Below are 17,387 nucleotides of genomic sequence, written 5' to 3'. Positions count from 1 at the left end.
AAAAAAATAAATTGGTAGGGTTTGATTGAGTATTTATTCACACAAAAAGTTTATACAATATAATTATAATTATTATTTTTACTAACTTACTTTAAAAAAATTATATAAGGAAATAAAAGTGAATTTTTTATTTTATTATAAATTTGAAATTTGAATTAATTTTTCTTGTGGAATAAAATCAATTTATTTTTATACGACCATTATATGCATTTGGAATGGGCCTAAACCTTCCATACATAATAGTGTGGCCCGGTGGTAATGACTATAGTTATTTTTCAAATGCCTTATTATTTTTGGTAGTTTTTGTTAATTTAAAATTGTGAATTTAGTATCTTATTATTTTTATTTTTATTTTTGTTTTTAATTTTTTTTATTCAATTTCTCTCAAAATCCATTATATATATATATATATATTTATAAGTATATTGATTAAACTGTTTTGGAATTTTCTAACACAAACTTTTCTAATTAAAATATCAAATTTATGTCCCAAATTTAGATAAAAAAATATTGAGTATTTGACAACTTTTTTGAAGACAATGATTTTTTTTATTTGAAAATTAAGAGTGCAAAAAATTTTATTCAAAAGAAAAATTGTTGTTGTGCTAAAAATAACAAATAACAAAAGTTTTCCATTTTTTTTTTCATAAAACTCAACTTTTTGATGGAGAAAGAAGAAAATTACTCTTGTATGTGGCATGATTGATTAATACACTTTAATTGGAGTGGTCTTATGTTGCATACTCAAAAGAATATGGTGTTGGTGCTACCAAAGATTGAGAAGAAAAAATTAAGTTTGTACAAGATGCATGTTTGGAAAATATCATCGATAAATGACGGAGCAAGAACAATCAAAGAAGTGTTGGAATTGATGCATATAGATCTGTTTGATCAAATGAATACTCTTTTTCATGATCAAAATGGATATGAGACTGAGATTAAGATGAAAAGTTTCATGTTTTCTAAGAAAAAATTGTCCAAATATTATTAATACATATGTTTACACGTTAAATAGATATTGAATAAAACTAATTTTTAAGATATTTTAATGTGTTTGGTATGCTCAAGTTTCAAAACTGAAGAAAATAAAGTTTGAAAAATCAAGTGAGAAATGCATAACTGAAGAAAATGAAGTTTGAAAAATCAAGTGAGAAATGCATATATATTGATTAATGAAAAACTTCTCAAGTATACACCTTCTATATTTTATTTACTTACTTTTATTTTTTAATATTTTTATTTATTTTAAAATGATCAAAAGAATTTTTAAATTTTAAAATAGCAGTAATCATTAAAAAAATAAAAGCATTAAATTTGAAAAAAAGAGAGAAAGGAAACAGATAACAACTATTTTTGTTTGTTTTTACATTATTTATATAAATTATTTTAAAATAACAAGGAATAAAACAAAAAGTTGAGATATAAATGTATAATTATATTCTTTAAAGTATTATATATCGGTATAATTTTAATTGCTTTTTTGTCTCTAATTTATGTTTTAAGGCTGGATTCAAATGATTAACTTCAAAAAAAAAATAAGAAGAAAATGGCAGTATCCTAAAATATAAACTAAAATAGATTTAAACAATAATATTTCTATAAAGGATACACTATTAATATTTTTTTAATAAGATAATTTTACTTTTTAATAAATAAAAATAATATTATTTATTAAAAAACAATTAACTAATTTCTCTTTATTTTAAGATAATTAAACATTTATTTAAAATAATAATAAAATAAAATTTTCAATATTTTTTTTATTATAAATTATATATATATTTTAAATGTAGTTATTTTCATATTTCCAATTAATTACTCATAAAAATAATATACTAATATATTTATAAATTTATATTATTTTATTACAATAAAAGTTAAATATACATGTACCGCGTATGTGTTTTCAGTAATTTAAATAAGACTTATTAAGTAAAATTCATAATATTATATAATTATATTTGTAAATTTTCAGTTAGTGATCATATTATATTATCATATTTTTTTTTCATCTTCCCACAATTATTTAATTTTTTTCATCTTCCCACAATTTTTTTATTTTTTTTACTAAAGATATTGCCAAATACTATAAAAGAAAGAGATAAAAAAAAACAGTGTGTCATTGCTAAAACCTTAAACCCTAATTTCCAATCAGAGTAAAGATAGAGAAGTTGATGGGTCGGCGAAAGAGCAACAATAATCAGTGTTCGTCAAGCAAGGAAGACACCACCATGAGTAGCCACCTTCGCTTTGAGGATGCCGAGGAAGCTGTCGAAGAGAGTTCCAACCTCGACCAATCCATGTGTGACATCGCTGAATCCGATGATAAAACCAGTGCCGACTACTATTTTGATTCCTACTCTCATTTTGGTATATTCCCAATTCCAAATACTCAAAAAGTTTTTACTTTTTCATCTGGGTATCTTTCATTAAGCACACTAATAACTCAAGCTTTTACTATAACAGTTTTGTTTGTTTCATTCTCATTTTTTTTTTGTCTGTGTTTGTGGTTGCAGGAATTCATGAAGTAAGTATGCTCAACTGGGATGCAGCAGGATGTTTAAATTTTTTGTTTTTTTTTTTGTTGATTTTAGGTTTTTCTAACTAGTTGTGTTATGAATAGCAAAAAAAATAAAAAATAAAAATTCAAATATTCAATAATTTTTTATGCTTCATAGAAAGGTATGCGGTAACCTCTTTTTACACTGCAGGAAATGTTGAAGGACACTGTGAGAACTAAGACATATCAAAATGTTATTTACCAGAATAAGTTTCTATTCAAGAATAAAGTAGTTCTGGATGTTGGAGCTGGGACTGGGATTTTATCACTATTTTGTGCCAAAGCGGGGGCAGAACATGTCTATGCGGTTATATATCTAACTTTCTTTTTATCCTTGAAGTGTTCTTAATCTTGAAAATACTTGAGATTGTATCTAACTTTATGCATTCCAGATTGTATTTTATTGATTTTTTTTTTGAATCTGTGAAACTCAGGTTGAGTGCTCCCACATGGCTGACATGGCAAAGGAGATTGTTGAAACTAATGGTTTCTCTAATGGTGATGCCATTTATATGTTGCATCTAATACATTTTCATTATATGTTGATTAGTTGTAAAACTATCCACTTTAATTAATATATTGCTGTTTTGTTTCTACAGTTGTTACTGTTCTGAAGGGGAAAATTGAGGAAATTGAGCTTCCAGTTGCTAAAGTTGATATAATAATTTCAGAATGGATGGGATATTTCTTGTTGTTTGAGAATATGTTAAATTCCGTGCTCTATGCACGTGACAAATGGCTTGTAAGTTGTGTTTTCCTTGCTCTTGTTTGATAACAGTTCATTATCATTTCTATGCATGAACTGTGTGGTCAATGGCTTGAGGGTTTCTCTTCCTCTTTTTGGCCAGGCGGATGATGGAGTTGTACTACCAGATAGAGCATCCCTCCACCTCACTGCCATTGAAGATGCAGACTACAAAGAAGATAAAATTGAGTGTTAGTTGATAATTTTTATCCTTTATTAAAAGAATTGAAGTTAACTGCTCCTGCGAATGGTGTTGACAATGCTTAAAATTTCCAACTTTACAGGACAAAAGAAAAGTCATTCAATTTATTGGTAGTATTTACATATATTTCATTTTCTATATCAGTTTGGAACAATGTATATGGATTTAACATGAGCTGCATCAAGAAGCAAGCCATAATGGAGCCTCTTGTTGACACAGTTGACCAGAATCAGATTGCTACAAATTGCCAACTACTCAAGGTGAGTTGATAGTTACAGTTTGTCTGATGTTTCTTATAGGGAGTTTCTTTTGTCTGGAAAATATGCAACTGATTGGTTCATCTTTGTTTAGACCATGGATATCTCAAAGATGGCTCCTGGAGATGCTTCATTCACAGCACCTTTTAAGCTCGTAGCTGAACGTGATGACTATATTCATGCCCTTGTTGCATATTTTGATGTATCGTTCACAAAGTGTCATAAATTGATGGGCTTCTCTACAGGTTAATTCCTTTTTACTTCCGCACTACTCTTTATCTGAATCTTTGGTTTTGTCCATCTTAATAAGTGGGTGTGTGCCTGACATAACCTTGCAAAACCGGTTTATAAGTTGAGAATTGCATCTCACTTGTATACATATATTAATTCGGTCTTATTCCTAGTTAATGTGTGATCTCTAACACCTTCATTATGCCGAGAGATGAACATCTTGAACAAGAAATCAGATATTTATAGGTGGTTTAACAGGAGTATGATATAGACTCTGAAGGACTATGATAACATCTTAGTGAGTTTATGCTTAACTCATATATCCACTTGTAAGCACTAATCAGTCCAAGCAATGATGTCTAGGATGAAGTCAGCCAGTTCCCAATATCCTTTCCTCTTTTCTCATCTTGTCAGCACTTTATTAGCTGTCTGCAAAAGCCTTTGTTAATAATGTCTTAACTGCTTTTGCCAACCTGAAAACTGATAAGATTTCTAAATCTTCTGGATACCCTGCTATAGGTTTCATCGCTGTGATATGGTGGGTGAAAAAGGCATTGTAGTTGTTACTGGAGACCTTCTTGAATAAGGGAAGGATGTAGTAACCGTTCTATATCATAATTTCTGTCCTCTTACGTTTCTTTGCTTTAGACAAATAAAAAAAAAGTATTCCTCTAAAAGTTTCATCAAACTGCAACATTTTTTTCTGTGACTTAACTGAATAGAATTGACTTATCTATTGAAACTATGCTGGATTTATTTTCTCCAAAAAATGGTTGCCGAAATTTGTGTGAAAATGTTCTTTACAATTTGTTTGTCAAACAAATCAGAAAAGAAAAACAGAATTGAGGAGAAGTATGAATTAACTCCTAAAGATTTGTGATACAAAATTGTTTTTAAAGTATTAAAACAAAATTGATAACCAAAACATAACCACCTCATTGTTGTAACTAACTATTTTGCTAAGTCAGGCTTCTAGTTTGTTATAACATGATGTCTTTGTTTTATGTTAATTAGGGAAATTCATTTGAGTGTGGTTGTGTCAAGTTTGTTAAACTAGTACGACAGAGTTGGGACCACTCACCTTTTGAGGTTTTATGCAGGACCAAAATCACGAACTACACATTGGAAACAAACAGTCCTATATCTGGAAGATATCTTGACCATTTGTGAGGGGGAGGCAATTGTAGGAAGCATGACTGTTGCACCAAATAAAAAGAATCCCCGGGATGTTGATATAATGGTTAAGTATTCATTGAATGGAAAGCGATGCAATGTTTCAAGGGTTCAGTACTACAAGATGCGTTGAACCTGGTTTTTGGTTTATTGGTTGGCTCATGCAGTTTGTAAGATTTTGACAATTGCTGCTTCTATTTTAAACTAGAGGCTAGCTTTTAATGAATGTAACATGTTTGCCTATTTATTTGAATTCTTTCAAGTATTTGAACATTATGTTTCCATGAAATGATATAATTTGAAATCTATTTATTGTTTACCATTTTATTATGTTTCCCCCCCTCTTGCCTGGAGATTGACAATTCATAAGCAAACATATGTGATTACTTGCAAATTACAATAATTATGCCTGCCATGTTTGTTTAAAGGATTAGAAATGTGTTCTTTACTGTTATAATGTCCATGCTATTTTTCTTTTCAAATCATGAGGTGGGTATCGAGATACCATGAGATTTTGAATAAATTATTAATTTCATCTTTGAATATCGCTCTTGTAAATAAATCAAAAAGTTAATAAAATATATACACAAATTGTCAAATATTAGTCTTTCAAAAATGAATTTTTTGTTCAAATTATTCCTTGAATGTTGTAAATTGTACAAGAACTGATAGAAACGACTACACATAATTTTATTGTTATATTCTTTTTAGAAGATTGATTCGACTCAATCACATATTGGCCCTTTCAAAACATATTACTGTCCATGTATAACATAATTACTTCCCATAAGGGATTGTTTATTTCTAATATGATGTATCCTTTTTTACTTAATACTAATTTTAAGTATAAACTTTGAAGTTTCTAATTTGATGAACAAATATTGGCATAAAGATTTTTTTAATAGGAGTACCAATAAGCGCATGAAAGTAAATAAAAAATCATTTTACTTAAAATAAAAATATAATAAATAGATTTGTTCTATTGACTTATATCTCTGCATACATTTGTTTATCAATATCCATTAAAATAAAATTTTCAGCTTCTGGGTAGTTTTTCAATTCCAAATAGCACTAAATTTCCAAAACTTGTCTAAAAATATCGATGCATAAATCTCAAAAAAGAGTATTTTTTATCCTCTGAAAAGGTTAGCTGAGTGTACACCCTTCACATACATCATCATCAGACAACAAATGACTCACCAAAACACATTAGATAGCACATCCTTGACTGCAAAACCAATGATTCCAAGTGGTGATGGTGAAGTTCTCAAATGATATTCCTTCCAATTCATGTCCATATCAGTAATCAGTAACCAAACGTGGTGATGTAATTTTGTTCCAACGGTCAGGGAATACATATCAGCATTAAAGCTCTTGCTTCCCTCCCTTCTTTGAAGTGGTTCTCTTCTTTCCCCTCCACCACTGTCGTATATGATTAGAAACTTTGTTTGCATGTTTCTTCAGTGTCTTGCTTGTGTCCTCAATTCCCTTTTTTATCACCTGTTTCCAGTCTCTTTTTCCACTTTCTTTTGCCTTCAAAACTTTTCCCTAGAACATGCAGTTTACTCAAACCATCACTCTTTATCAAGAAATTTCAATCAACATGAATGAAAGGGACAGTTCATACCAATTTTGATGGGAAGTTCGTCTCATCATCCTCGTCTTCATCTTCATCATCACCATCTTCACCACCAAAATTGTTCATGTTCATTAAATCATCCCTCGAGTACATTTTCATGCCTGGTGCTCCAGGCATGCCCTGAACCAGAAGGAAATGCAACGTGATCATAATGTACAACCAGTAACATAGAGCAAGCAAGAGTTTATTAAGCATGTATTATTAGTGTAAAAGTTTTTGCATTGATAACCAATCAGAATCCTTAGTATAATTTTTCAGATAATTATTATGAAAGTCAGAAAATCTTAACATACATGATCATTTAAGGCAGCATGTCAATGTAACGCACCTTTATACTGTCAGTGCATATATTTTTATTCTAAAATATAAAATATAAACAAGGACAGAAAAGGTAAAATACCTCCATTGATTTCAGCAGTTTTTCCATTTCAGCCTCCTTGGAAGACTTTGCAGCAAATGGTTCTCCAGGTGCTCTGTTCTGCAACACAAATAGATATCTTCATGATGAAAATAACAAGATTTTCCAAAAAGAACTCAACCACATCATCAAACGGCAATGATAAAGTAATCACAGATTATATTTTTATAACAATAAAGAAACTAGCACTTTACCCCGATGTTCAGTGAAGACATTAACAAAAATTAAAGGCAAAGGTAGAGAGAAACAGCATTCCTGGTCAAAAACCATTTCTATATATGAAGTTAATACGTGGAAAATAGTTAATCGGTAACAACCCTTTGTTCAGGAATCAACACTTGATACTTATTGAAGCTGAAAAGTATTTCATGATTGAGTTGGTGCATGTCTTGGTATTCAAAAAATAAATTTCAAAACCAAAAAAGAAGATTATGTTCAACAATCAATTTCCATGCATCCATAAGTTCACAAGAAAAGTGTATGCCAATCATAACCATATTAATAGAAGCATCAATTTCAAACTATAGTTACCTTAGGGACAGGAGGTGGCTTGGTACTGCATGCTTTAGTAAGGTCTTTGCAGAGATAATTGCGCAATGAATCAATATCGGGCTTGGAACTATATAAATATTCAGCAACATCAGTATCCGAATATCCAATAACCTGCAAATTCCACATTACCAATTTAGTAATCACAAACATCTCAGCATAAAGATTTACAAGATACCACCTTGAAATGTGGATATTTAAAAAACACAACAAATACAAACCAGTGCAAGGAAGTACACTTCAGATGATGAACAGTACAACAACATCAACACACTAACATAGTAATCTCATTTGATTGAGAAATAGATATTCAGTGAAACTTGTTCCTTTATTCAACTCTCTCACATAAGCCAGTAATATTGAGATTCACTGGTGACAAACAAAAGCACTGAGAAGGTGTAAATTTGAATTTGAAATACACACTTACATCCTGACAGGCTCGCTCAATTGTCTTGCATTCCGAATTGCATTGTCCTTCAGAGTCTTGTTCCTCAAGCTGATAATGAGAAAGGAAGTTGGAAAAACAACATCTAAGTAAGACTTATACTTGTTCCATTCACAATCCAAACAAAGTACAAGGTTGCAACAAATGGGGAGGAAAATGGCATAACAATGTCAAACTCAAAATAAAAATTAGAATCAAACAAGTTGAGTCCTCTTACCTGCAGCCTATCTCCTTCCTCCACAATATCTATGCGCAATATCCAATCCGCTTCTGCTTTTTTCAGATTACAAACATTCTCCGCTATCTCAATGATCTGGTACTCAGAGATCTAACACAGAAATACACAAAATCATTGAATATCTATCTTCCACCAAAAAGCCTACAAATCAGCTCTGAAACAAATTCAAGGAAGCAATTCAGGAGAACAAAAAAACAAGAAAAGAACCTTCTTGGGAGAGATCTCAGCTTGCTTTTTCTGAACCTGCTGATGCAACTCCTTAGCGAGCTTCTCACACACTTGACACCTTATGTACGGAATGTCCTCCTTTCTAGCCACCCCAACCGGTTTCTTGGAACAGTGTGAGAGGGGCATCCATGCTGCAACCACCACTGCTACAACTAAGACCCAAAACACTCCCTTCATCTTCCAAACAACACCACACTGCAACCACCTCGGATAGTACCAGCAGCTGATTCTTAGAAAGATCAAAATTTTCACCAAATTAAACTGTACGATTCGGTGGGTACGTGAGTAACACACCAAATTGATCAACCATCAAGAAAAACCCCGTTATTATATTTATATAATAATCTTAAAATAATTCTAAATTCTTGGTCTTATTACGGTTACGCCCATAAAATTACCCCTTTTTAGGTCATTTGATTGGTCCAGATAAGCAAAAAATGCTAGGTCCCATATTCTCCACCAATGAGGAGAAAGCAAACACGTAGTGCTCTCTTAATTTTATGATTGAGATTTCAAATTTCCCCTAAAAAAATCCAATTTTTACAGTCCACGTAAGAGTCAATACAAAACCGGTTCGAACCGGGCACCAAATAATTACTAAAACCCTTCTCTTATAAACCCTAGAAATCAGATTTGTACAAAATACTTTTGAACATCGATTAAGCACTCTTCTCTTCTCCAATGGAGGCCACAGATTTGGTCCCTTTAGTGGGTGAGAACTACGCCCTCAAGCTGAAACACTCAATGCAAGAACTCTTGTCTGAGATTTCCAAAGAATCTCCAAATTTGTCTCCTTTCGTCTCTACGTTTTACGAATTGATGCAAGCGAAGGTTGATCCACCCTTCGAGGCGATATGGGCCTATGCTGCAATAAGCTTTCGTGGACGTAACCCGGAGAAAGGCGATGCCTTGGATATGATATTGGCCGCGAAAGACTTGTTTCAGTTGCTTTCTGCGTGTTCAGGTTCTGTTTGTGCTTCAAAGAGCATCGTTTTGCTGGCTCCTGTTGTTTTTGCGCTTCACGGAGTGATGGTGGAGCTGTTAGGGAGGGAATTGAGATGCAAGAGAGAGAAGAAAGCTATGAGGGAGGTGAAGTCTTTGGTGGATGTAGTTCTTGGGTATATAAGCCTTTCTTGTCATAACAAGGTTTATGAGGAGGAATCTGAATCCTCGAGATTGATTTTTCCTTTCACTGATTTGGCTCGTCTTTGGGTGGACATGAATGATGAAGCGGTTGAATCTTTGTTACCTCTTGTGAGCAGTGATGTTTGTGGCTGGATTTGTTCCAAAGGGTTTCATGTTGATTACTTGGGTGGTGCTATTATCATGGAAGTGTTGTTATTGAAACTTTGTCTTTCTTTTCATCTGGCAACGTCAAGGGATGGATTGGAATCGAAGCTGAAGAGTTGGGCTGTTAGCTCAATATCTAGCTTTCAGAACACGTACTTTTTGGGTTAGTAAGGTTTTGCTTTTTATTTATATCTCAGTTTCCCCTTACTTTTCATATACATGTCAATGTAACTCTAAATTTTCTGTTTTATAGGCAACCACTTGTAGTCTTGTAGTAGCTTAAGCAATTGAGTGTAGCAGTGAAATTATAGTTTTGCACTATAATGTTCTCTATGAAATGCATGAACTTTCCATGGGCCAAGTTACTTGCATATTTGGTGCATTTTGTCCATGAATTTTTATTTTTAACCTTTTCACGATTGAATTCAGCTGGGTCATGGAAGAGTTCCCATTAGAAGCACTTGATCATTTGCTTCAACTCTTCTCTTACTTGGATTCTCATTTTTATGGTTTCTATTTAACGTGGATTTATCTTTTGTGTGACCAGAGATCCTTATGAGGACGGCATTGGAGACACCATTGCCTTTTATCTCAATACTGGTCAGTATTTTATCCTTGTATTCGCCATAAGTTTATGTCCTTTCTTTCATATTTGATGTATGTAGTTAGAAAGGGTATTTGTTCTCATTTCCATTGCACAACAGTCCAACACCATAATTTTAGACCACGGCTATTGCTAGTACAATCAAACTTTTCATAGTTTTACACTTACCCTTGTTTATTTCCTTGGTCCATTCATCAGAATGTTGGGATTCTAAAAGGTGTTTCCTTCTATCTCTGTCCGTGCAGAAACCTGAAGATGAAATTCTATCAAGGAAAGTTTTGTTTGATGCTGTACTATTGGTGGACTACCCTTTCCTCTATTCAAATGTCAAGTACATAAAAAACCTCACCTTGACGAGATTGGTTGCTACTCACGGGGCTGTGGAGTATTTTAGGTATGATACTATGAGGAATTAATTATTGTATTATGTGTATATAGTTCTCTCATTTTTTTACATGGTGTAAATTCTAATTCTGTATCAATATAGGGGACTTGGTGACCAGAATAGAGCTATCTCTTATATCAAGGCATTTTCTGCTTCTGGATTGCCATTGCAAATAGTTAAATGGGTTACAAGCCAGAATGTTTTGGAGGAAAAAGTAGGCAAAGCTAATGGATCCTCTCCCAGAGCTCTTATACGTAAGTAGATCTGCAACTTATATTTCTGATCAGATATGGTGCTCAATGCATTATACACCTAAAATATTTTCTTTATTCACTGTTTAATCTACTTAATAGATTGGCTGCTGAGCCTTGAGAACCGAGGGATCAGAGTTTTTGAAGATGATGATATTTTAAAAAGCCATGCTACATCAGGTCTTGATATTTCCAAACCCGAGCACCCTGCAAGTAACTTGGAGAGAAAGATAGCAGATGGTGACCTTTTTTATGTTGATAATGCTGGGGAAGAGGGAAATGCAGGTGAGGATGATAAGCAAAACAACTTGATTAGTGATGCGTTTGTAGCTGCTGCCCAAACTATGAAGTTACCCGATCGGAAACGAAAAGGAAAACACAGTGAAAAGAAAATTAAATTTGTCAAATATGATCTCCATCAAAACTCTGAGCCAGTCAAAGCCAGGACTTCAACCGCAGATGATAGTTCAAGTGGTGAGAGTGAAGTTGAGGACCCGATCTCAGATACAGATGCATAAGCTAGAATAACATACTGATATCAGTGTTAAAGCCACAACCATGTTATTTACTTACTCCAACTAGATAGCTACCACAGTCCCTTTTTGTGATGTAGTTGGGGATCCTTTACATCATGTGAGGTCTCAAGGCGTGAGAAGTGTGCAGCCTCATCAGTTTTGTCAGCATTGTGTTTCCGGGTTTGCTAATTTAGTTCAGGCAGGCTCTAACGAGTTTTTGGTGCAGTTACATTGCAATTGCACTTGAACTTTCTTAAGAAGCTGCTTAGTTTTCTTTTTGTATTATATTATGTTAGTAATGTCTGATATTAAGGCTGAAATTTGTATCCGCAGAGGCCTTTTTCCTATTATTCTCCTCTTTGTGTGCCTTACATTTTATTTGCTTTTGCCTTTTGGTAATCTAGATATGCATGTAACTTCAAATGAAGCTGCATAAATGAAGCAATTTTGTACTCTGAAAAGGATCTTTTGGTAAAAGGTTAGCATATCTTTGGTGAAAAAAATTAGAGAATCTTCCAAACTGCCCGAATCTTTAATTAATGCAGTGGCAGGGGAGCTCTAAATAACTGTTTTGAGCATACTGATAAAAACTGTTTTTCCATTTAATTGAATTCTAGATTTGAAGAATTTACTTTGATGAATTGAAGTATTATGCTTACTACCTCAAGTTTAAACAATGAAGTCTTGATATTGAAGAATTTAGTAGCGTAAGTACAAAAAATGTCAGAAATTGAAAAGTTAAGAAATGAACTTGAAATGATTAAAATTGGTGGCGTGACACATTATAAGAATCAGAAGGAATTGACTCTGTAACTCTTGGTCCTTCACTTTAACATTTTATTTATTCTATATAAATAATACCCTTTATTCATTATTTTCCTTCAAACACAATCCTGTTCGAAAGAAATGTTTCAACAAACTTCCTTCACTGCATTGTAAGAGAGTAACCCTTTTTCACATTGACCCTGAAAGTCCTCTTTTTAACACTGAATTAGTGGAGTAACAAAGAAAAAAACAATGCAAGAATGAACATGGTTGTTAAGTGTGTGAAAGTGAGAAAAAGAAGAAGATTTGAAGCTCTGGGAAAGATGTTAAAATGAAAGAGTCTGAATGGGTTATTGATTGCTCATCTCCATAAATGAATTTGGAGTCCATATGGAATGTACATCATATACAGCTCCGTGGTTCCTTTGTGACTGACTACAAGTGTAACGAACCCAAATATATTATTATTATACCTAAATATATATACATACATATATATACATACATATATATATGTATATATTAATTCACTTCCAGGGATTCTGAATATCCCTTTCTATATCTACAACCCGCCATCTCCTCTCTATTCATCTCAAACAATAAAAAATTTAGAAAAATCAATAGAAGAAGAAAGGCTGCTATAAAGTACATATGCAAATGTGTGTAGCTCCTCCTCATCAAAGTTGCAGTTAAACACGTGTCTTTATAGGCTTTAGTTTCAATCCCATGCTCTCTGGGGAAAGAAGCTCAGGAGAGATGCAAGATGGACTGAGAGGGCTCCTTGGGCTGCCACTGCGATGGCATGGCCTATACAACCCATATCCCATTAGAAAGTACTCCATAGGAACCAGCATTGCATGTGGCTGTTCCTCTGTAACCATTGATCCACAACCCTGGACCTGCCAGATCAATCCACTCTCAAACATGCTTCATGCATACTTATCAATGCTTTTCCACATAATAAATGACATTATGCAATGCATGCATTCACAATTTGTTATCATAATCAACCAGTGGTTAGGTTCACAGAATCATAAAGTTAACCAGGAAAATATGTTGGGGAAACTCACAAATCCAATGACAAACCATTTAAATATATTTATGTCTGTGCATGTATGTATATAGTAGTTATGTACATTCATGTTACATGTAATGACGAACATTCTTCCACTTACCTCGACCAAGGCCGTGTATCTCTTATCAAGTTTTGAAGTCATATGAAGAGCCTCAGAATGGAAAGGAGAGCTGTCCCCAACAAAAATAAGTGTACGACATTTTAATCTCTTCAATCTTTCTGTTATATCAGGTCTCCTGCAAGTTTGCAAGCGAATTTGGAGAACATAAATGTGCTAACTCAGTTGAGTAAAGGCATATCCACATTAAAAAAGTACAAGCACTAGGAGAAGAAAATAAGTAGGTGAAAGTGAATTGGGTTTCTCTCAAAATAAAATCAAACTTTATAAAAGATCTTACATCTAACCTTTTAAAAACAGAAGTACTTAATTTGATTTTAGCTAGAAAGAAACTCAATTTGTTTTATATTCTTTATTTTCTTATGAGATTTATCCAAGCAGATCTTACTCATTAATAGCCTGAAGAAACCGAAAGATATTGATGCTCTTTCTCTCATCTAGTAGCTGGAATCAAATAGAGAGAAAGAACCAGAGTGAGGTAAATGCAGCAGAGAAAAGAATAAAGAGCAAGGAAATAAAGAGAAAATAATTAACTTTGCACATACTTTTCTGCAAGCTTGAACTATCTCTGATTCTGGGAATTCAGCATCACCACGAACTTCCTGTTAATGTTGGCCATGAAAACTTGTAACATAATAAACGAGGAAATAGAAGAGGGCTAAGATCCTTGCATTACAATACCTTGCTGAAGTAGCGCTGGAGGAGACACTCTTTCAACACACCACACACACCATAGAAATATAGCAAATTTGACATCACCTAAAATTAAAAGCAGTCTCAGTTTAGTAAAGTTATCAAACCTGAGAATTTGTGAGCGCACAAACTGCAGGCATTTTAAAGAAACCTTATTATAAAACCATTCAGTCCAAGAAGGAGCTTTGCACAAGGGAGATACAAGTATTAAGCCAACAACACGCTCCCTATATTTTGTCTGCATTGAAATAGGCAAAATAACAGAACATAAGATTGGCTTTGTATTAAAATATATCATGTATAATTTTTTAAATAAAAAAGCTACTAAGAAATGGCTAAACAGCCCCCCTCTCTTCAAATTCCAATAATGTACATACGGCGAATAGCGAAAGAATGTAAGCCCCAGCTGATGCTCCCATACACATCACTGCACCAAGCCTGGACAAGGAAATAGTTCATGCAATCAGTAAATGTATCACACAATTAGATTTCTTTTGCTCCCTTTCAACTTTAGTGCATAACTATGAAAAGAACCAGAAGTGATCTGTCTCTTTCTATAATGGATGTGTATATGGAACAGTTTCAAAAAATGAAAGCTAACAATACTAAAAGAGCAGAGTAATTATATCGTAGTTACCGAAAATAGTTCAGAACCTCAATTATTTGATCTGCTAAGTTTTCAGCAGAAGGGATTGGATCATCGGGACAAACTGCTGGAGCTCCCAACTACAAAAACTCTTGTGGAATTTCCACACAAACTATGTAAATAATAATATTCAGTTTTAAATGCAATAAAAATTGCATTTAAGTGGAAAACTTACAAACCTCATGCCCAGGGGGATTGATATGATATATGCAGAAGTTGTGAAGAAGCAAAGAAGCTGCCTCTGGACAGAAAAATAATCCTTGGAAACAAGACATATCTGCCTCAATACAATGAAATAAATAAGACAATGCCTCATCATACATAAACCCATACAACCATTAACATGCTCACAAAGAACTAAGCAATAAATTTAAGAACAGCAGGGGAAAAAATGATTCTTGCATTTTAAACAAGAGTAATGTGGTCACAAGAAAAATGAAAATGACTCCACTTACAATTTAATGCTACATCTGGATAAGTGATCAGAGGTGGTTTGTCTTGATCGCCACATACTATAACAGATACAGAACCACAGCCCGTTCGAATATGATGTTCCTAAAATAATATTCTGAAGTAAGTGTATGGCAAAAATACAAAAAAAAGAAGAAAAGAAAGTGGGGCAAAGATGCACAAAAATTGAAGCAAACTTTCTAGTGATAAAGAACGTCCCTGTAAAGCAAAGGATATCCTTTATTTTGTATGTACTCCATCCAAGTAATGAAAAACTGTGTCAAACTTCTCTAAATTATTTATTCACTAACATGGCTGCCCATGTGCCCCTACCCCTCTTTTTGGATGACCCAAACTAACAAGCAATTGAGTTTGAAAAAAAAGAGAAATGATATAAGTACTGCCAGATTGCAATCATTGTATCTTCAATAAACAAAACAAGGTAAAGGTAGTGAAATGAGGACAGTATCTTAAAATGTTATATAAAAAACGACTTTACCTAATCCAATAAATAACCGATACGTATATAAAGAACAAAGCAACAGATAGAATTGGCTCAAGTACAATAATGATCAAAAGCTAAGAAAGAAAGGCACAGCGATGATTCTTATAGACTGTAATGCACTTTGAGAGAACCGATGAGACAGAAAAGCCAAACCACAAAGGATCCAATTCCTTCAAAGCGATGAACATCATCATATAAAATACATGAGGTAGAAAAAGAAAAGAAGAACCCTTGACCCCACCTAAAAAAAACAAAAAAAGAAGAATAAAATGAAAAGGAAAACAACAATAAAATTTCCCATATCATCTGAACCGCATCCAATGCTGCAAATGCAAAGGTAAAAACCATTTCTTCCAAAACTCGCTAAATCCATGTTGGCACACTTAATTGTATGAGAAGCCTGATAAAAGCTCAAAATAAATAAACAAAAAACGGAAATTCAAAATGGTAATCCAAGAGATCAAATACGAAATAGCTCAATGTAAAGAAGGACAATCACAATTCACAAAACTCTGAGGCATATATGATATATGGAATGTGAAGATCAGCCACCTGACATGTTAAAATCTCCATAATCCCAATGGATTGGCGATGCAAAACATACAACAAGAGAAGGAAAACAAAATCACCCTCGAGCTGAATTGATCAACTAAAAAATTCCCAATTATGCAAAAGTGTTGTTAAGGGTTCTTCAGGAAAAACTCTTGAGCAAAAGGGGTGTCGTGAAAAGAGAAATTGGAAGAGGCTAATGGAGAGAAATGTACCCATTAGAAGAAAGTTTAGAACTAGAAAGAAAAAGGCAGAAAAGAAGAAACCTTTCCGCCTAGAAAGATCACCTCCATGTCCACTGAAACAGATTCAGCCATGGGTGTTCTCGGCTGCAGCTCTGCCCTGTCTTCTTCTATCAAGTTTCTTCCTTTTTTGTGTTGTTTTTTTAGCTATGTCAAAATGGGTTGTGCTATGCATAAAACATTTATAGAAAAAGAGAGAGAGAGTGCAAAGACACAAAGCGGTTGTTCTGTTGTTTCTCTCTCTACCTTAACATTAAACCTACGGTTAACCACCACCGACGCGTCTCTGTGACTCAGGTCAATTTTTAACCGCCAGCCAACCATGTTTTACAATCACTAGGTAAAAATAAACAACTCATCCTTAAAACTAACAACAATAATGTCATATTTAATTATGGGTCATGCTAATATTTAGTTAAAAAATTAATAAATTATATCAACTCATTAAATCTGAAGGAAAAAATGTGTCATATTCTTTTTATGATTTTCTATTATTGCTATCAATTATCAACTATGAGATTTGGACGGGTCTCTTAAATCGAACACACGTTAGACACTCATACGACAACACTTGTAGAATACGTATCGATGAAGTGTCTAATTCAATAAATATA

General features: G+C 33.2%; 4 protein-coding genes across 6 annotated transcripts; 2 read left to right on the top strand and 2 right to left on the bottom strand.

Moving 5' to 3' along the window:
- Positions 1–2,112: 2,112 nt before the first annotated feature.
- On the top strand, positions 2,113–5,495 carry LOC137838144 (probable protein arginine N-methyltransferase 1). Its single transcript, XM_068647385.1, has 9 exons — positions 2,113–2,370; positions 2,517–2,527; positions 2,712–2,867; positions 2,995–3,058; positions 3,160–3,302; positions 3,409–3,496; positions 3,652–3,767; positions 3,859–4,009; positions 5,096–5,495. Exons 1-9 carry the CDS (start codon positions 2,175–2,177, stop codon positions 5,299–5,301), a joined length of 1,131 nt encoding a protein of 376 aa, XP_068503486.1. The 5' UTR covers positions 2,113–2,174; the 3' UTR covers positions 5,302–5,495.
- A 759-nt stretch (positions 5,496–6,254) lies between these two features.
- Positions 6,255–9,003, bottom strand: LOC137838143 (uncharacterized). Its single transcript, XM_068647384.1, has 7 exons — positions 8,665–9,003; positions 8,437–8,547; positions 8,202–8,270; positions 7,757–7,888; positions 7,208–7,285; positions 6,796–6,927; positions 6,255–6,716 (listed from the first exon to the last, which is right to left on the bottom strand). The coding sequence occupies exons 1-7, from the start codon at positions 8,860–8,862 to the stop codon at positions 6,534–6,536; spliced, it is 903 nt and encodes a 300-aa protein (XP_068503485.1). The 5' UTR covers positions 8,863–9,003; the 3' UTR covers positions 6,255–6,533.
- Positions 9,004–9,247: 244 nt separating this feature from the next.
- Positions 9,248–12,080, top strand: LOC137838139 (uncharacterized). The gene is made up of 5 exons (XM_068647379.1): positions 9,248–10,138; positions 10,523–10,575; positions 10,825–10,973; positions 11,067–11,218; positions 11,318–12,080. The coding sequence occupies exons 1-5, from the start codon at positions 9,367–9,369 to the stop codon at positions 11,731–11,733; spliced, it is 1,542 nt and encodes a 513-aa protein (XP_068503480.1). The 5' UTR covers positions 9,248–9,366; the 3' UTR covers positions 11,734–12,080.
- Positions 12,081–12,821: 741 nt separating this feature from the next.
- On the bottom strand, positions 12,822–17,095 carry LOC137838136 (protein NDL1-like). 3 transcript variants are annotated; one of them, XM_068647375.1, is made up of 11 exons: positions 16,819–17,095; positions 15,483–15,582; positions 15,207–15,304; positions 15,019–15,107; positions 14,759–14,819; positions 14,533–14,619; positions 14,370–14,447; positions 14,234–14,290; positions 14,077–14,132; positions 13,671–13,806; positions 12,822–13,394 (listed from the first exon to the last, which is right to left on the bottom strand). In XM_068647375.1, exons 1-11 carry the CDS (start codon positions 16,846–16,848, stop codon positions 13,185–13,187), a joined length of 1,002 nt encoding a protein of 333 aa, XP_068503476.1. In that variant the 5' UTR covers positions 16,849–17,095; the 3' UTR covers positions 12,822–13,184. The 3 variants fall into 3 exon arrangements, with proteins under 3 accessions (XP_068503476.1, XP_068503475.1, XP_068503477.1); XM_068647374.1 differs by having other exon boundaries at positions 16,798–17,050; XM_068647376.1 differs by having other exon boundaries at positions 15,483–16,382; positions 16,819–16,928.
- Between the last annotated feature and the right edge of the window lie 292 nt (positions 17,096–17,387).

Source organism: Phaseolus vulgaris, chromosome 4 (assembly GCF_000499845.2).
Source record: "Phaseolus vulgaris cultivar G19833 chromosome 4, P. vulgaris v2.0, whole genome shotgun sequence".
Lineage (NCBI taxonomy): Eukaryota > Viridiplantae > Streptophyta > Magnoliopsida > Fabales > Fabaceae > Phaseolus > Phaseolus vulgaris.
The sequence above is the reverse complement of the archived record's forward strand: the minus strand, read 5'-3'. Positions and strand labels throughout refer to the sequence as shown.